Source organism: Lycorma delicatula, chromosome 3 (assembly GCF_047948215.1).
Source record: "Lycorma delicatula isolate Av1 chromosome 3, ASM4794821v1, whole genome shotgun sequence".
Lineage (NCBI taxonomy): Eukaryota > Metazoa > Arthropoda > Insecta > Hemiptera > Fulgoridae > Lycorma > Lycorma delicatula.
The window spans coordinates 56,515,277-56,537,232 of record NC_134457.1 but is presented as its reverse complement, the minus strand read 5'-3'; the positions used below and the strand labels follow the sequence as shown (position 1 = coordinate 56,537,232).

The 21,956-nt window shown below is 28.0% G+C and overlaps 1 protein-coding gene across 2 annotated transcripts in view; it reads right to left on the bottom strand.

The window, feature by feature from the left end:
* Nucleotides 1–5,792: 5,792 nt before the first annotated feature.
* LOC142321607 (CWF19-like protein 1) overlaps nt 5,793–21,956 on the bottom strand; it is a 46,327-nt gene continuing 30,163 nt past the window's right edge. The window contains exons 8-11 of one of the 2 annotated variants that reach the window (XM_075359832.1): nt 19,516–19,631; nt 13,269–13,413; nt 8,886–9,043; nt 5,793–5,996 (exon numbers count right to left, since the gene is read on the bottom strand). In XM_075359832.1, coding sequence (XP_075215947.1) covers nt 5,855–5,996; nt 8,886–9,043; nt 13,269–13,413; nt 19,516–19,631 — 561 coding nt within the window. In that variant the 3' untranslated portion in view covers nt 5,793–5,854. The remainder of the gene's footprint in view (nt 5,997–8,885; nt 9,044–13,268; nt 13,414–19,515; nt 19,632–21,956) is intronic. The other variant, XM_075359833.1, reaches the window with a different exon arrangement.

The window sequence follows — 21,956 nt, the reverse complement described above, 5'->3', positions numbered from 1 at the left end:
TGAAGATTAGAGATGATAGATGTAATATGAATATTAGTCGCTACATAATAAAATAATTCATAAAAAATAAAAGCAGACTTCAAAAAATAATACTACTAAAAAGTTATAAATAATTTTATTTTTATCTATTAATTAAAGTAAAAGAATTAACAACAAATAACTATTTTTGAAGTCTGTGCCAGCCAACACAAATTAAACATAAAGTTACGTAAAGTTAATACCTCAACCAAGCGGTAGGTGGCTAAATGGGATTCCCACATGTAAAATGGGATCTCAAGAACACATAAGAGAGCATTTCACAATCATACCTCATCTTGAGTTCACTAAGACATATAAACTTGGTGATAATATAATATATGTATCAGTATAACATCTATAAAGTATTCTTACATCATATTTTTATATGTCGCATTTTATTGTTGTATTATATTTTTGTAGATCTTGTTTTATTATAGCAAAACTTCTATTATCAATTTTGCATTGTTGTGAAGTAGGAGTTGTATTATGTAGACCATAGGTGTTTTTTGTTTAACTTCTGTTGGCTGGCACCAAATTTAGAAATAGTTATTTGTTTAAATACTCTTACTTTAGTTAAATAAAAATATAATTATTTGTAATTTTTTGTACTATTATTTTTTATAAATTATTTCATTTCAGAATTTTTAGTGGTATCTAATATATATATATATATAATAAGGGTAGGTCTACTAAATGTGCTATTCAAATGAGATAGAGCATTGTTTAAAGGAAAGTTGCCAAGAAAGGAATGATCATTTAAGGAAAAATACAGAAAGAAACGCCATGAATATTTTTGCAGAGACTTCTGAACAATGAGAATGCAGACTCTCACAAACGCAAGAGCAATGTTCTCACTGAAAGTAAATAAAAACAACTTAAATTTATTTATAAGCCAAATCAAGTTTTAAATGTTATTGAGAATCAAAGAAAATTTAATGGAAATGTGTGAATAGATGAATATTAAATTTTATGTAAGTAAATAATCTTCTTCTGATGCCTTCTTCACTGCATGAACTCACAGAGATAAGATTTCTGTACTTACAACTCCTTTGTGTGCATGAGCACACTCATGTTACAAGATCCATAACATTATATTAATAGCGGAACTGTCCAAGCAAATTAACTGCTCACTAGTACATATGCCACTCATCAGATATTAATGTGGACCCCGTTTTAAGTTATTTCTTAAAGATAGGAAGGAGGGAAGCTGCCAAGTGATCTTTAACTGTGCAAAGTTCTTTGTTTCATAACAGTACTCTCCAAATATTACTGCAGTATATCCTCTCAATATTATTTTTCCTTTGAGTAGAGAAAACACACTACTGTTTATGTCAATTGTTAAATTTGGGTCTTCAATACAGAGTGTTATTTAAGAGAGCTGATGCAGAGACCTCTTTTAAATAATTGGTCTGGTCTACCTTTGTACAATAGTTTATTTATAATTCAATTTCATAAAATGTACTGATGTATAACAAATATTATGAATAAATAAACATTATTATTATTATTATTCTGAAGGATAATCTGAACTTCTCAAACCACAAACCCAGGGTTTTATTCTCAGCAAGTTCTCTGCTCATAGCCAGTCAGCTAACACTATGTCATGCATTTTACTGCAATCATAGGAATTTTGCAGAAATCTTCTTTGTAGTAGAAAGGTTACTTCTTTCTCTTCAGTGTGAGTAGGATCTATCACTTCAATATAATTCATTGCTATTGTTATTTCAAGTGTCATATTTTTTCCGTTATCTACAACTGTTGTAGATAACAGGTAAGATTCATTATTTTTATTTGATAAATGAATAGGGCTGTATTATTTCTACAAGGCTAAAAAAATATTTGACTAAAAACTAATGACACTTTAAATTAAAAAAAATAACCCATTCCCTCAAAAACCACTCTTTAACAGTTGAATCAAATAATTGACAATTGAAAAGTCAAATAAGCTGTTAAGAGAAAAGATTCTTTTAAAAGCTGATTCACTAATCTATGCAATATAACATTTGTTAGCAGATATGATTATTTTTCTTCATGTAAATAATGAAAATATTTTCAAGGTAATGTTCTTTGTCAATTTATTGGTGCAAGCTTGTCTAATATTTGGTACCAAATCTATCACTTAAAGTCACTCATTTTTAGGATTATTATCCATACCATCAAAATAAATGGCACACAATAAATGGCATATATTACTGTTTTGTATTACTGTAGATAAGATGTAAAATATGTTTCTTAATATATATAACAGACTTACTTGTTTTATATATAGCTTATCTGACTTTTTGAGTGAGTTTTGATAGATACCGCTTTGATTTGGTACAAATAATCTAAAATAGCATACCAAATCAAAATGCCATCTATAAAAACTAACTTAAAAATTTAATTAAAATCGTAAATCAGTATTGAAAAATATAACAAGATACCTTAATACTCACTTTTTATTCGTAATAATAAAATTATTGTAAAGGATTACTGTAATGTTTCATTTTTATTTTAGCATTGTAGCCTTGAATCTGCTACATGTCATACAATATATTTTCAGATTTAATTTGATTTATTTCACATACATTTTTGTGTAAAGAAAATAAGAAATAATATGATTGCTCTAAGTATTGTAATATAAAATAATAATAACAAAAGGTAGGAATTGTAACAAAATAAAAACAAATAACAGCTGGTCAGAATTATTATAGAGAGAAACAATACTATTTATAAATATATATTAACTCAAACACAATAACCTTAATAAAAAAACAAATAATTTTTATCATGTGTTACATTAAACAATAGTTTTATTGTATTTCTCACTCATGGCTGATAAAAATCTGTTTAATCATGGCTAAAGAAAGAAAATACGACTAAGAAAGAGTACTTTTTTTTAGCTACCCTTTTTTCAGGTACACAAGTTACATAAAATCAAGATAAAGTTACTATTTCCACTATTGTTTAATTGATAATTTTAATACTGTTTTTGAATAGAAAAAATATAATACTATGAAAATAATTGAAATTAATAACACACAGCAAATAAATTATCTCTTGTTTGTACAAGAAATTGGCCATTGTTGACAAAATAATTTTTTCATTTTTCATTCAGTTCCTTTCAATAAAAGTTGATTTTTAAAAAAATATATTTTTTATGTATTTTACATCAGCATACTTAAAGTTAAATTTTGATTTTATTGTTAAATTTGCTTAGTATTCTGCAAAAACAAAATATACCTTAATTTTTTTGAATTTCATTGTTAAGTTTACTGGCAATCTAAAAATGTTTGTTTACTCTTTAACCAAAAACAGAATTCTCACAGTTGTTTACTAAATAAATATTTTATTCTAATTGGTACAAAACAATATATAGATCATATCAGAAACTGGTAAGAATGCTATTCCATGAAAGAAGAATAAGAAACTGCCTCAGCATTTGCCTGGATGGTGAAAGGAAGCAACAGTAAAACTTAGATCAGAATAGTATCACAGAATACACAATTAATTATAAAATAAAAAACAGAAAAATAGGATAGTCACTATCAATGATCTAAATTAAATCTAAGAAGGTACTAAATAAATAAAATAACTAATTAGAAAATAAATTACTATAATTTACATTAATACCACAATATAAATTATTTAATATATATATATATAATCATCTTACAATATATATATATATATATATTGTAAGATGCAGAATAAGATGCTAAAATGAAGATGCATACATTCGTTTTAACATTTTAAAAAAAAATTCTATTTTTTGAAAACTCACTGCCAGAGTAATATCTTTATAAATAAAAATCTTTTATAGTATTTTAAATAAATTACTGAATAATCTTTTACATGGGATGCTAAATGTATAAAGTTAAAAAAAAATTGTCAGATTATACTACAGATGCAGATACAGTTTTGGGACCAAATTTTAAAAATTTCTTAAGTTGAATTAAATTTATAATCAATGATTTTTCATCATAATTGGTGTGCAAAGAAATGCAGAATGGTTTAAACTATTTTATATTAGAAATATATTATTTGGAAACAGAAATACATATATTATTTGAGAATAATCATTCAGCATAACTACAAAACTAAATATTTTCAGAACTATTCTTAAACTTTTAGCTTTATATTAGCCTAAAGAATGCATTCTTGAAGTATGCCCATTTCTTCATGGAATACTTTGTATAAGAAAGTAAAATAATTATTATTTATGAAATAAATTAATTATATAAGTAAAGACCTGCAACACTGCTGTATGTGGGATTATCTGATAGTTGTTTAAAATGGGCATTTTTTCCTAAAAAAAGGATATTTAATTGTCTGCTGCAACATATGCTGTTGCTTAAATGTTATTAAGTGTACTACTGCAAGCAGAGCACTTTTAAATAGTTTACGTAATTGAATAGACATGCTGTACTTTCAGTATAAACATAATTTTTTAAAAATTATACATATTTCAAAAACCGTTAAAAAATTTTATTACATCATAATAATTTGAGGTAATAAATAAAAAAATAAATAAATAAAAAATAAAAATATTTTGAGGTACCTTCTGTTACAAAATTTCTAATCTTTTTTCTACTCTTACTTATTCAATGTTTTTTGTCTCCTGAAAATATTATGGGAAGGGTTTTTACATCAGAAAATTTGCTTAAAAAAAAATAACTTAAAGAAATGATCAAAATAACAGACAATTTCATAAAGTATATGTTTTATTTTATTTATTTCTTCAAGCCGTTGGGAATCTAACGGTTCCGAATCAATGTACATGGCTGGAACCACAGCCTAGTCCCTGTTTCAATGTTACACAATTATTTTGTAAATTATACGATAACTAGATAGAATTTGCATCTAAAGAAAGAATGCTGCCAATTGTAATTTTTCTTTCAGTGTGATTTTCCAATCACTGATGTATTAGTAGTGTAATTTATTAATTAGGATTCAATAAGCAGCACAATACAATGGCTCATAAAATGGCCATAAGTAATTTTACAGAGTAGGTAAAATAGCAACAACAGTGGGTTATACTTTTCAGGAATTATGTAAAATTAAAAATATTTTGATGTATATAATGCTACAAAAAATTCTATATAATAATAAATCATTTCTTCTAAAAATTACTGGCTTAAAAGGTCAGGCTTATTAATTTCATGCTGATAGCAATTGTTACCTATCTCTATATTCCGCTTTCTGTCCATGAAAACACCCAAAGCTGTGAAATATGCTATTCATGCAGGCATCAGCCATGCTTCTCTCTTTTTTCTGTTTAGCCTCCAGACCATAAGGTTTTACTTCAGAGAATGAATGATGATGATATGTATGAATGTAAATGAAGTGTAGTCTTGTAGTCTCAAGGTCGACCATTCCTGAGATGTGTGATTAATTGAAACCCAACCACCAAAGAACACCGGTATTACAATCTAGTATTCAAATCCATATAAAAGTAACTGCTTTTACTAGGATTTGAACCTTAGAACTCTAACTTCGAAATCAGCTGATTTGCGATGACAAGTTCACCACTACACAAACCCGGTGGGTTAGTCATCAGCCAGGCTGACAACCAACCATAAAAATCCTGCCAAGACATTTCTACATAAGTCCACAGAAATTTTAAAAAGCAAATAAAATAATAAAAAAGGCCTTTCCTTTAATGCAGACCTAACCCTTACATTGCACTTTATCAATATTAGACAGATATGTACTCCAAAAGTTATAGGATGGTCAGTGCACTTCTTTTCTTGAATTATATAAACTTGGATGTGATACTAGAATAATAAGCAGGATTAAAGTTAAAAATTTTATTTTAATCCTTTTCTTACAATAAAATTTAAAAAATTATAATTTATTATGACAATGTAAAATCAAAAGGTTCAAAATTTTTTCTAAACAACTGACAATTACGAGTTTCATCTTCCAGAGACATCTTACATGATCTCCAATCTGCTCTGTCCTCCATGTCAAGGACAGACTCACTGGCAAGAACTTCCCTGAAACAAATTACACAGCAATATGTACAATTTTTAAAACTGATAATTGGAATACAATGGTATCATAATTAATAAATGTATTATATTGCCATATATAATACCAAAGTTAAACAATGTTGCACACAGCATCTGACTAGTTTAATCATTATAATGGTAAGCTGAGACAAACAACATGCTTTCTCTACCATCTCACCATGCTATACATATATGATTAATTTAAAAAAAAAATAAAATAAAAGGGAAAATATTTCCTCCTCTAGGGTTTTATCAGGATATTGTTGAATTCTTGAGAACAATCAGATTAGAGGTGATCTAAATGTGTAATGGTCAGTCACATTACAGAGAACCTGATCAATATATAAAATGACAGTTAAAAATTTATATAACTTTTCACAGAAGATTTCTAATACGCAGTAAGCTGCAGTGCACTGGATATTTAGGTTAATTCTGATTAGTTTTTGCAGTCTCTGATTCCAAATGATAAAAATTTCTAGAATTATATAGCAGACCTTCAATGAATGGCTCTTGAGACAAGTAACTCCTCTCCTTTGTTAATATTACAAGAAACTCTCTAGAAATAAACTTGAGTCAAGTTTTAGTTTGACCAACAAGTCATTGTTATGATAAAAAAAAACAAAACAAGCAAATAATTTTTTATCAGGCTTTCATACAATCTTGATTGTTTTTCCATAATTGTTATTTCTATTTAAATTTATGAACCTTTTTAACAACACCAAGCAAAGATATAACAATAAAACTTTTAATGAAAAATGTGAAGAGTTTTTAAAAGGTAGATAACATTAACAACCAGAGATTGCTCTCATTCATGAATTTTACAATTTCTCAGTTAAGTTCTGTATTTGGTAGAAAAATATTTTTTCAGGGGAAAAAATTCTTTTTGATTCCTTACGAGTTTATTTGGCTATGAGATTAAGACATCAATTTCGGATACTGGTATTTTTTTTATATGGTTTAAGTGCAGATCAAGGTACTCCTTTGATTTACCGTTACATTGCTAAGATAACAGTGAATTGGGAACAGTTTTAAATGAAAAAAATTTTTTTAATGATAATTTCTTAAAATTAAGGTTTGAGGTGATAGTTACTAGCAATGTTTTTTTGATACTGGTTTTTGGTTTTGAAATTTTAAGTTTATTTTTCATTTTACACTTGGTAGTGATAAAATATAAAGTAAAACCTATACAAAATATGATGATGGGTAAACATATTTTTACAAGATTTCATAACAGTCTTCTGCCATCCTAACAGTTAAATCATTCTGTTACGAAAGATGATGATTTTGTGATAAAAGTAATTTATATTAGGAAACAAAATTAACAAAAATCTGTTCATTATAAATATAGCTGATCCTGAAGTGTTAGATTTTTGTTTAATCATTTTTTCATAATATTCTTAATTACTATTCACCTTATACTCCTGAGATGATTTTATAGCAATGAAACAAAAATTCTTTTTGTTACAATGTAATGGAGTTTGCCTCCAGACAAAAGATTATCTTTTAATCTGAAGTCGATAACTTAGGCTATTTATACAGTAGCCTTAAGTAACCTGACAATTTACGCCAGAAAGTGTTTTCAAAAATGGAGTGTATAACTTTCTCAGATTTGCCGATCAAGTTATGAATTCATTGCAGGCGTTTTAATCAGCGGATAACTACTGCATAACCTTTAGACTGTTTCCCCACAAGTTATGATGATATAGCAAAAATAAATTTTTCCAGTTTGGCTAGTTAGCAAATCCAAGAATTAGCATTTTTCTTTTAATTCAGTATTTCCTTTGGGGGTTGGATTAAACAAAATTTTTAGTACGTATTTAGGAAGTAATCCTGTAAAATTCCAATTCCTAGGACCAAGTTCAGATATACTCAAGTTTAATGAGTGTATTATTTTACTTTTATGTACATAAAAATTTATGGTTAAAACACTTTTCTAAATCTTTAGGGTCATAACCAAAGCATATATTTTCTAAGCATTCAATGGGTAAAAAAATACATTAAATTTTTAAAATTCAATCAATGAAGGAAGTTATTATAAATAAAAAAGCTGAGATAAAATGAGTGAGCTGATAGTACTTTGATTTTAAATATTCCTATTCACATAGTTTTTATACAAAATGATATGAAACTTAACACCTTTTGATAGAATAAACTGGACTTTTTTTAAAACAATATAAGTCTTGCATATAATTCTTACATATATAACATATAACTTATTCTTACATATAATCTTCTGCATAAAAGCAGAAAATTGAATGAATTACTAAAGATGGATGAAGCAGGAGCGATATAAAATGCCTAATAGCACAGACGAAACAAGCCTTCAGTCAGAAATATAGTTTGTTTACATCAAAAATTAATTTAAATGTCAGGAAAAGATTTTTGAAAGTATATGTTTGGAGTGTCGCATTATATGGAAGTGAAACTTGGACAATCGGAATATCTGAAAAGAAAAGATTTAAAGCTTTTGAAATGTGGTGCTATAGCAGAATGTTAAAAATCAGACAGGTGGATAAAGTGACAAATGAAGAGGTGTTGCGGCAAATAGATGAAGAAAGAAGCATTTGGAAAAATATAGCTAAAAGAAGAGATAGACTTATAGGCCACATATTAAGGCATCCTGGAATAATCGCTTTAATATTGGAGGGATAGGTAGAAGGAAAAAATTGAGTAGGCAGGCAACGTTTGGAATATGTAAAACGAATTGTTAGGGATGTAGGATGTAGGGGTATACCGAAATGAAACGACTAGCACTAGATAGGGAATCTTGGAGAGCTGCATCAAACCAGTAAAATGACTGAAGATAAAAAAAAAATTTAATCAATTTCTAATATGTAAACAATAAGCAAATAAAGGAACATTATAACATACTACCTGCCAAACTGTATGGGAAAATTCTTTGTCACTCTGTGGAAAAGTCTGAATGATGGTAATTCAACATAAAAATATGGAGTACCAGGTGGAGCAATTTGTTCTAAAACAGCATTCTTTGGCAGCTCTTGAAGTTCAAAACCTTCCATTTCAGCTTGTTCCTAAAATACAAAGTGAATGTTAAAATATGAAAACAACAAACTATTATATTTGAGTAACTGAAATTTTATGAACAAAAAAGTATAAAACAAACTCTCTATGAATGCTACCTGTTCCTCTGAACTGCTTGATGATGAAACAATAATTTGAAGGTTATAAATTAACTACATTATGATGGATTTTATCCTTGATCTTCAAAAAAATTACTGGATTATTATAATTTTACTGTTAGAATTGTAAATTTATGTGATTGCTAAAATCAGCTCTATAATATGCAAGGTAAAAAAGTGAACCTAGGGCAATAGTCATATGATAAGTATGACATCACAATTTAATTCTATGTAAATTTGACAGTTTTATTAAATACTAGCAGAACTGGCAATGCTTCGCTGTTGCTTGATTTGAGTATGTGTGTGTGTGTGTATATATTATATATATATATATATATATATATATATATATATATATACAGATTAAATGAACATAATTGAAAGTTTGATAAAACATTAACAAAATGAACTTCACAAAATTTAACCTTCCCCTTTTTCCCATTTTCATTTTACCATATTCTCTTTCCCCATTTTCCCCTTTCCCTTTCCTTCACCCATTTCTCTTTCCCCTTTCAATTTATTTTCCCTGTTTTACTTTTTCCCCTTTTTGATGGGGAAATTTTTTCCATTTTCACCTACTTCCCTTCTACTGTTTTTGATTTTTCCCTTTCTCCCTTTTTTCTTGTGCATAAATCGGTCCAGTAGTTTTATAGTCTATAGCGGACACAAATATCGGAATCACTGAAATTGAATCGTATTGTGTTGCTTTTACAGTCAACAGATAGCGCTGTTTACCTGTCACAGGTGTGACATAGGTATATAAAAACATGTGTCTATTCAAATATAACGTTGTGTCAAAATTTCAAAACAATTGGTGAAGAACTTTCGGAGATTTAAGATTTTGAACAAATGAACATTTACATTTTTATTTATATAGATAAACAATATAATTTAAACATTTTTATTAAATATAATCACTAAGCATTATATCATATATGCAATTGGATCTGCAGAACTACTTTATAAAAACACACACACAAAAAATATATAGTGTATGTTTTAATTTTAATTCAACCTTTGTTATAATCATAAAAAAATTTCAAATTTTTTTATGAATTGTAGATTTCAGTTATCATAAATATGCTGATATTACAGTGTGTAAAATCTGTTCAATTTCAGTTTTTATTCACTGTAATCTAAGTTCTTTTATCTATGAAGTTGTTTAATGATGAATATCCATCTTGGGTAAAACATACAATTTAAAATTCATTTGCCTACAGGTTTTAGAGATTCATGAAACTAAAAAATGGAAAAAATTTAATTTCCTAAGTGATAAACTTGTAGGTAGTGTAATCCACTTGTAGGTAGTGTAAAAAAAACTAATTTACAGAAGGCCAAAACAGAAAAAAGTTAAAAACGCCATATAACAAGCCCGCATAATTAAACTAAACTGCTCCTAATTTTACAACTAGAAAATCATAAATAAAAATTAAAGGGTACATTTTAAGTTATTATCTACTATAAAGTATCTTCTTGTATCTACCCAAAAGTACTAAATCCATAGAGTTACATCCTTTCATATATTAAACTGTCATAGCAATTACAAGAAATTATAATGGGTTGTGAATTGGCTAATTATTAACATACTAAATTATCTTATTTATTTACTTATTTGAAACTGTGGTAATGGTCAAGATAATTGTGTATTGTGGTTAGTCAAAACTTTCAGTTCTCAGAGTGGTTGTATGTAAAAGTACTTAAAACATAAAAACATTTGTGATTGGTTGGGATCACACTTATAGTGTTCAGATTCACAATTAGTCAAAATTGGAATTGGTGCATTCAAATTCCACGCTTTGATTGGTTGAAATTTTGTGCATACTGATCGGTTAGTTTCTTTTTTGCAATGATTGGTGTAAATATGCTGTTTTCTGATTGGCCAAAAGTTCTAATTCTTGTGATTGGTAATGAAGATGCAGTATTCTGATCTGTTGGAAATCAGTGTAATCTGATTTTCCTGAATGAACCATTTGCTCAGGAAATGATTATTTAGTAGTATTCTGCATTAGAGGTGATGGAAGTTATGTGTAATCTGTATATGCTTAAATGAACGTGTATTAATAAATAATTGGTAATGTTTATTGGTTTCAGTTTATGAAAATTAAGATCATTAGTCATGGTTGGATCATAACTTCATTCTGGTTTGCACAACTATTTTGAAATAAAGGAACCAACTTTTATTATATTTCAATCAAATCTGTATGAATTTGAAAATACTGATGTAATTTTTGTCAATAAGTTCACAATTGTTATGCATGGGTAAAATATATTTTCATATACACAAATTATTCGTTTTACACATGATTTATATTTTGCTTGTAAATGTATATGTGTCCAATACATAAATTAGGATACAGTAAAAAAAAACATCACCTGTTAAAATATTCAACTAAGCAGCAAAATTCATGTTAATGTATGATTGTATATTATTGTACGATTCATTCCCTTATAAGAAAACATTTTAATTAAATTTCAGGCTTTAATATATAATATGTTTAGTGATATTAGAAGGAAAAAAAACTAGTAAAATGTGAAACATACAGTCTGACAATTTTGTGCATAATTTTGCAGCTTACTTTAACAATTTCACCTGTTTACTGTGTTTAATAATAACAGATTTGAACAACAGAATTGTCATTTTGCTCAAAAAAAGGCTTAACATTTTATCAAATAAAACACACCTTGATAAATATATTTTGAATCTATTAATGATTTAAAAATTTAAATGGCTGCCACTTTGGAATTTTCAAACTAATTATTTTATAGCTGTTGTGTACATGTTCACCAAATTTCATTAAAATATCTTAATCCACTCTTTAAGATATAAATTTTTATTGAAATAACAGAAAATAGGGGACAAAAAGAAAATATGTGACAGGGGGTTTGTTCACATAAACGTTTTTGTATTGGACAATATATAAACTTTATATACTGGATATATATAGCCAATTTTTAACTTTTTTGGTAGATGGATTTTTGAGACACAAGGCAAAAACTGTTCAAAAATAATTTTGAATATTTCCCACCCATAAATCCAACTGACTTAAGACTTGAAATTTTAAATAACTTAGTATTTCTATTGTATAAGAGCTTAAATTTCTACAACAGCTATACAAAAAGTAAAAATTTAAAATTGCAAAAATATTACTCTTTTAATTTTGTCCAAAATTTAATGCAACCAATGCTTCATATACAAAACTTTACTGGGCCAATTTTGAAGAATTTATGTTGAGCAGTGCGGAGATATTAACCAAAATAAAAGTGTAGGCTTGTAATAAATGTGTAATACATCCTATAAAATATATAAGGAGTTAAGGAGTAATTTTGGACCTATCTATATACTTTCCCTTTATAGCTATAGCTGCTACGCAGTAGCAATAGAGCATAATAGATGAAAAAGAAAAACCATGACTGTCAATAACAAAATTGCAGTAATAACTTAAGGCTGGGGCTGTAGTTATAATAATAATGCATATAATAACTGTAATTTGCCCCCATGAACACCAGCCTTCAAAAACAAATGCATTAAGTAAGTACAAATGGGGAATGTTATTTTACAGTATTAATCATGTTATTTCAATGGTGTAGGTAAGTGATGAATTTTCTTTTTAGTAACAAATATTTATACCTACTTAATCTACATGTTTATATTTACATATATGTTTACATCAACATACATATGATAAATATATATATACAAATAATTAATTTTACTTTTGCAAATAACTGATATTACTTGGTTTTAAATGCATGTTATTTGTTGGTTCTGAACTAATTAGAAATGCCTGTAGGTTAGAATTCATCTGTTTATTTTTATGACAATAAATTTTGATTTTTCTGTTGAAGTGTTTGTTCATTTTTGTTCAACACAAAAACAACATAATAATTTATAAGATTTCATGAACCATCTAGATGTAGTAATTAAAATTAATGAAATCTGCTTAATACTGAACAATGAGTCGTGGATCTTAAATGCATCACATCAAAGCCTGTATATGTGGAGAATAAAACTGTGTAAACCATTTTAGTAAACTGGTTTATTACAGTGGTTTAATGAGAAAGTATAAGGGCCAAATGTATAATCTGATAAGGAAAATTACTAAAAATTACACTATACCTGGAATTTAATCACAAGACCATTGGTTTTATCATTCGGTACCGGAACAACCTGAATTTGAAGATGTGATGTTTTGTAATTTCTTTCAAAAAATATAGGTACCTTATTTTTTGAACTGTAATATTTTCTTAACACTGTCTTAAATCTATATAAAATATATTAAGAAAAATGTACAAATAAACGATAATAAAAATTTACAATAAAGAATTGAAATGTTAATTTCATAAATATAAGAATATCAATAAACATAATAACTAACAGCAAATGATTATGTAGAAATAAATTAACTACTTCACTAAAAATGTATTACAAATGATTTGTATGTGTGCACATACACATTTATATAAAATAAAAAAATCAATAATGCAAAATATTGAAAAAATGATCTTATAAATAATAAGACTTTGAATCTCTGGATCCATTGTCAGCTATGAAAATAAATATAAATATAGGTAATGCATTACCTACAGATAAAACTGAGTAAGATAAGTTGTAAATGTCAGTGAAGTATTAAATCATTTGTAAAAATTATTACATATAAATTTAAGGCTCAAAATAATCCTAGATGTTCATTATTGTACATTTTTATTTGTAATTATATATAAATATTCCATGTTATTCCAATCCTTTACGTTTATGGTATACATATTTACAATATTCTGAGATTATTTTTGATCTCTGTTATAATGAAATTATTTATTTTATGTTCTGCAAAATTAGAAACTTAACTTTTTTTTTTTTTAAATGTTATATGCTGCATGCTATTTACAGAATTTCTCTTTAAAAAATTTATTAGTTTTAAAACTAGTGTTAAAAAACTTTTCAAACAAAATTATATCAAGTTTCCACAATTATAAACAAAGGAGTCAATTTGTATAAAAAGGATTATTATGTATTTTATACAAATCATGTATTTCTTTATTAATAGATTGTCAAAATATTTAACTTATAATAAACAAAACATACTAGTGATAGAAATTAATATTCTGTAACAATAAAAATCAAAATCAAATTGAACATGACCAAAAAAAAAAATGGTAAAACTAGTAGATCTTTTAAAAGAAATATTCATTCATTTACATCATAAAGCATATAAAAAATAAAAAGTTAACGATTCTGATGTTATTGAACAATCATACTGTAACAGGCTTGGAAAATAGAAATATTTAAACTTGTTGAACAATATGTCATCATGTGAAGACACCAAAATATTATTCATTGATTTACTTTTGAAGTACCAGAACGTTTTCCCAAAGGGCCTCTTTTGGTAGTGATTAGCACCAGTCTTGAAAAGGTTAAGAACCTCTTAAGTGTGTAACTGAATGCTACATTCAATCTATAATCTGTATGTGTTTAATCTATAATGTATAATCTATGTTAAATCTATAATGTGTTCATTTATATATTGCTTTGTCAAATTCTGTATGTTGGTTCAAATCTTCTTTATGTTATTGAAATTTCTTTTTTATATGCTACATGTTAAAGTTGTAACATATCAACTGGAGGGGATGCAGAGTAGATAAGTTCCATGCACTAACCCCTGGGTAACAGTAAAAGTCTATTCAATAATGGTGATTGAACTACTTGGAAAAAAGGCTTTCAATCAATGATGTGCAACACCATGGCCACATTCACAAACAGCCCTTTTTAGGGCTACAATCTAGGGCAGTCAATAAGGCATTTATGCTGCAACTAAATGTTGAAGGCACTAGTAAATCTTAAGCAGACTAGATAGCAAACTTATCAAAAGAAGAAAACATTGATGCGATTGTAGTACAAGAAACAGATTACTGAAACAGTAGTGCTGAAGATTTTGTACAAAGAAGTAGGATTCTGATTTAAAAGAAAGAAGTTTAAAAGAAAGAAGTAGGATTTTAATTAGTTGGAGCAATCAACCACACTAAGTACAGTGTAGCAACTTACCTCAAAAATACCTTCATTAATTTGAACTTATTCTTCTTATACATACAGAGATGTTCACGAAGTAACTATTGAAATTAATAATCATAAAGTAACAAATCTGAATAAGCCACCTGCATGACATGGATGGACTCAAACTTCTTCTCCTCAGCCATCCTCATAATATATTGTGTGATTTTAATTTACGTCACACTTTATAGAACTACAGGGAAACTGACGGTAATGATGATAATGTTATAGATGGATGGAATTTTAATGACTTTCACTTGGAATATGATGCAAAAAAGTGACAAACATTCTCCTCTGCAAGATGGAAAAAGGATTATAATCTGGCCCTAGCATTTGTTACAAAAAATAGTGCTGAGATATCATTGCCAGTTAGGCAAGAGGTCTTCTACAGCTTTCCCCACAGTCAACATTGACCAGTTAAGACTGATACAGGTCTAACAGTTTCATTTGTCAAATCATATCCAAAACCAAGGTAGAAATTTGGTAAGGCAAATTGGAACAATTAACGCAGGATCTTGATAATGACATACAATGGATACAGCCAATATATATTGGTATTGGATGTGTCAATAAATATTTAATATATATTAAATATACACCAAGAGGAATATCCCAAGGGGTTAGGAATGTCAAGAAATTTATGAACAATATATTGAGGATGACAGTTCAGAGAATACAATAAAATCACTGAATGCACTTGATCATAGATGAAGGGAAAAGTGGAAGGAAGTAGTTGAAACTATCAACTTCCAACACTGAAGTAAAAAGGTCTTGTTGAAATGACTGTCTAGTGAGAAGCATATTAAAAAAAAAAAAAACAACCGTTGATGTAAATAATATTGTTACTAGGCTTGTCAATATAAATAAATTCAAGGGAAATAAGCTTTTCAGAAGGAAAATCAAAGAATTAACTAAGAGTAAGTCACGCACTGCACAGAGAATACAACTCTCAGCACCCTTTGAGACAGATAAAGGTGATTGGGCAAATGCATTGGTCAAAACATGTAAAACTGCAGGTGCAGATGAATCTACCCTGAATTCTTGAAGAATTGAGGTCAAAATTCTAGAGTGGCTGAAGGCTTTCCTTCACAAAAAAGAATAAGAACAATATTAAAACCTGGGAACTTGGTGCAGATATTCCCTAACTATTGTTTTATTTTATTCCTGGGTAAATTTTATAAATTGTTGGAGAAGCTAATGTACAATAGGATAATAACAATAATTGATAATGCCCTGTCAACTGAGTAGGCTGGCTTAGAAAAGGTAGAAATTATGCAGATCAGGTATTTGCACTTATTTCTAGCATTGATTAAGGATTCCAGAAAAAATTAAAAACAGGAGTGGCATTCTAGAGTTATCTTTAGCAGATGATACTGTCTGGAGGCACGGGTTAATAAATAAACTAACACAAGTAATCAAGTGCAAAACCTTTAATTAATCATTAATGAAATGCAGACAAATAGACAGGACTGTATATCTCGGTGAGGCTAAGGATAGGCCAAGAATATTAAATAATGGGATCTGTTCTTGCAACTTTGTTGTTCAATCTATACATAAGTGACCTACCACCCACTAGATTCATGAAATTCATGTAAACAGATGATATTGCTCTTATATTCAGGAAGTGAGATAGTGATTGAGGAGGATCTGATATTGCTTGGTATGTACTTCAATAATTGGGGCCTGAAACCTAACCCAACTAAAACAGAGATAAACTGCTTCTATTTAAGTAATATAGATGCCAGAAAGTTGCTAAAGGTCTCATTTGTGAAACTCCACATAATCCAACCTGAGAACCTCGGGGTGAGGCTTGACAGTACCCTGAGTTACAAGCAACATATGAATACTGCTGCAAAATTGAGAACTTGAGGTACTATAATTCATTTATAAGCTGGCTGGAAGCACCTGAGGAGTGAAAGCAAGAATATTTTGAACAAGCCTTGGCTTATTCTGTGGTTGAGTATTGTGCACCTGTATGGTTAAACAGCTGCCATACTGATAAGATGGATAATGCGTTAAATAAAATCTTAAGAACAATTACTGATACGGTCTCCTCTACCCAATTAGTTGGTTCCCAGGACTAGCAAATATTCCTCCATCATATCTCTGTTGCCAGAATGCCCTTATACCATCAGGGAAGATTACCAACACAGTGTTATCGATAAACATGGTGTTAATGGATTAAGTAATCAGTGTTTGAAATCTCAGAAACCTGCATAGGAACCTAGCCAAACGCTTATAGAGAATTTTAATATCAGACAACAATAGCAGACTTCTTGGGATGACAACTACAGCTGTCAATGGATAGAGACGGTACATGAGCAAGTGCCGGCCTTCAATCTATTAAGACAGTTGTGGTGCAGACTTAATCACGTAAGAATTGGACACAGTAAATGTAATTACCCTAGAAATGGGGTACATCAGCTACGGCTGGTTGAGTGTTGTGAGCCACAAGATGTATGTTGTGCAACCCCACCTGGAGTTAAATGGCTGAAAAAACTGAAATATTAATTTGTAGCTACACTGAAATTTGTAATTATACATATGTAAATTATTACATATACTTTGCTATTGTTTAAATGATTAGTTTTAAAATGTTAGTTAAATATAATTGGGCATCTTAATATTTCAGATTGTTTTAAAGGCATCATGATTAATCTTCCTGTTAAATATCTGTCTTCAAAATGTATAGACGGTGACTGAAACTGACCTAGTGACTGATTATCCAAAATTTTCATACCCTGATTATTCCTTTATAATAGATACTCTAATATACTGAACATTGAAACAACTTAAAAAAAGTAAAAAATAATAAGCATAATGATAACACAATAAAACAAAGCAGTTAGTTGTACTCAACTATTTTCATGAAGTACTATGTTTTGAGTGAATAATAGCAGGTACTAATTCTGCTTAGTATTTAGATTATCGGGAATTATGAGTAACTGGTTTATATGAATAAAGATGATTTTAAAAGCTAAGTAAATATATCACCTTTTTTAAGTCTGTAATGTAGCATACTCATGTTACCTATAGTTATAACCATGGCTATGTATATGCAAGTTCATGAAAGGAAGGTGTATAAAAACAGAGAAATAAACAAAAAAGCAAATAATTGTTGTGTGTGTGAGAGTGAACATGTAGATTTAAACATTTCTGAGAAAGGAGCTGTTGCCTGAAAATAATGAACAAGAGGAGGGGCTTTGGTCACCCAGGAAAAAATGGAAGTTGTTCCTCTGTTTTGTTGCTGATCCAGGATTTCAACTGATAAAGCTAAAGACACTGGAGTTCATCAATTCATAGACTGTAAGTTAAAGTTATGATGACTCCGAATTAGTACATAAATATAAAGGGATCAGCTAGTATAAATATGTGATAATAATAAAAAAAATTATAAGAATCAAGGCTGAGTGTCTTGATTCACAATGACAGAATTAAGAAATTTAGACTAAGGAATTTCACTCTGATTGATCACCCCATTCAAATATCCAACAAGGTCCTTATCTTTTTCAAGGTATAATTTACTCCATCTTTTAACTAAACTGTTTAATTTTTACAACAATTAAATTTTTTAAATTGCACTTACTATTCTTTTTAACTAAAGATTATTGTTTAATATTCTTAATAATTGAGCAGTGCTTACTCTCTTCCTGAAGGCATAACAATAATAATAATTAATAACAATAATAATCTTTACAAACAAATCACTGCAAAATATTTTTTTCAATTTCAACCCCTTCTTCAATAAATCATAACCTTAACATAAATTGTTCAATAATCTGCAACTGATATGATATCAACTGCAATATTTCTAGTAAAGATCAGTTGTTGCAGAAACAGTCAAAATGAGTTACTACTTAACCCAAGTAACTGCTACACTTACTTTCTACTTCATTATTCCAGAATTCTGGATGTGTGGTGCAATTCATTATGAAGTACATCAAGTAGTACTTCAGGCAAGTAAGATCTTTTTATTCAGCTGGTGTAGATGAAACCCTTTAATACCTAGTCATTACTAGACTGAAATTACTATGTTTTACTAACTTCACTCAACAAGTTATGTATGTCATACCTACGATTAACCATGCATTTACTCACTGCATCACCACAATGTGATGGGGTAAAATAAATTTTAGTAATATAATTTTCTTGTAATACAGTTTATAAAACCTTTTAAACATCTTGATTTTAAATTAATAATTGTTTGATAAATTTTCAGAGTGTTTTAATTATATAACACAAAATAAAAATCATGTTATTTTATGTAAATTTATAAATTCAATACACAATTTTCTAATACTGAAAATTAAAAGGATACTGTTCAATTTCATCAGAAATATTTTCTGGAAGGCAAGAAGTTGATTGGTAATGTCCCACAGTTAATATTAATAGATGATCATTTACCAGACCACCTTTAGCCAGTGCTAAGTATACCTGTAAAAATTAAGCAGCAACTATAATAAACATAACAAAATTAAATGACAGTAATGAATTAAAAACACAAAATTACATACATAAATGAAGATAACAAAAAGATATAACTTTCAAGTTAATATTTTGGGTATATACAAAGCAGAAACAATAAAAAAAAATAATAGGATCTTTGTTAATTCAGTTATGCTTATAACATCACAAAAAAGGACCTATAGTTACTTATATATATATATAATTCATGTGTTTTTCAGCAGCAATTATTATTCTGTAGTTTATCTGTATGATATTCATGACTGTAATGTATAAACAAAATAACTTCCAGTTTTTATCAGGGACAACCAAATGACATGAAAAGTCAGCAAATTATAATAAGGTTGACGTAACAATTTATTAAGTTAATGGCACATTAGGTTTTTACTTAGTTATTCCAAGAATTCAATCACAAAGATAACAAGTATAATGAACTCGCAAAAAATAGCAAGTTTGAAACTTATTAATTTATTATACGATTTTTGAGTCCATAGACCCATCATCAAGAGTTATAAAACATTAAAAACTAAATGTGATGCATTATTCCATGTTTTAGAAGCAAAATCTGATAGTTATCAAATTAACTGTTAAGACTGTTGTGCTAATTTATATAGTACAACAAATTCAAAATTTAACTGTTCATTCATACGTGAGTTTATTTCTGACATTACAAATACAATATTTTTTTAAATATTAAAGTTTATTATCTATCATTAATATTATTTATTTCTAATATTTATACATTTATAAATCCATGTGTGATAAGGTGATCAACATTTAAAAAGTCCTTTTAGTTTTGTATCTTTTTAAATTAAAAAAAATATATATATAATTAGTTTTACCAATTACAGTTTAATCCTGCAAATGCTGCTACTGTTAAATTTATCTTGTAATACACTTTTGTTATGATTTATTGGTTAGCTTAATTATTGGTTTAAAATATAAAGCATAATTTACATTATTGTAGCAATTAACTATTTTTTTATTTCCTTGTACTTCATACAAGGAGTACTGTAATCACAAAAATTTTAGGTTATTAGATTTCAATTTAAATATCCATTATTTGACCACTCCTAAATCCATTTTGACTAGTTTCGGCATGATGTCTGTTCGTATGTACCTTGTATAACTCAAAAACGATTAGCTGTAGAATGTTGAAATTATGGATTTAAGACAGTTGTAACATCTAGTTGTGTAACTCCCCTTTTGATTGCAATCGACTGAACCAAAATTGTCCAAAAAAAGCCCAAAATACAAAAAATAGGATTTTTGACATTTTCTTAACTGCAGTAATAAGCCCTCATTGAAAGATTTTCAACAATATATCATGTGGTACTTATTTTCATTGGTTTCACAATTATAACCAAATATATTGATTTATTATTCAATATATTAACCTCTGATAATCCAATAATTATTAACCTCTTTTTGTAAAAGCTTTTACAATAAATAATAATTCAATAATAACCATAAAAAAAAGAAAAAATATCAGAAGTTATTAACAAAATAAAATTTTATGTACTTTTAATTTAAAAAAAATGTGTATATGTAATTCAATAGGCATACAAGGAAGTCATGTGGTGTCCACACCAGGTTTTTTAATATAAGTAAAAATAATATATTTTCTATGTTAATGTTTCTTTTTTTGTTTACATTCTTTTAATGTATCTTTAAGCTTTTCTATAAAAATATCATTATACCCATTTTGTTTACATATATTTAATTCTTTTGGTTACCTAGCTAATTCTATTTTGTTATAGTGCATTTACTTACTTTATGCATTGTATCATATCACACACATATGTATTTAATTTTTTTGGTCAATTTAACAGTATATAAAAGTAAAAGAAAGAATTTTTCAAATGTTGCTTACACCTCATTATACATGAACATACAATAACAAACAGAGAAAAATCTAGAAATATTAAAAATAGATAATGCTAATATTGCTAATAAACCTGAATGTTTTTATAAATATTAACACACAATTATGAATAAACAGGTAAATTTTGAATATTTTTTTTGTCTTCAGTTGTTTGACTGGTTTGATGCAGCTCTCCAAGATTCCCTCCCTATCTAGTGCTAGTCGTTTCATTTCGGTATACCCCCTACATCATAGATCCCTAACAACTTATTTTACATACTCCAAATGTTGTCTGTCTGCACAATTTTTTCCTTTTACCTGTCCCTCCAATATTAAAGAGGCGACTATTCCAGGATGCCTTAATATGTGGCCTATAAGTCTGTCTCTTCTTAACTATATTTTTCCAAATGCTTTCTTTCTTTCTTCATCTA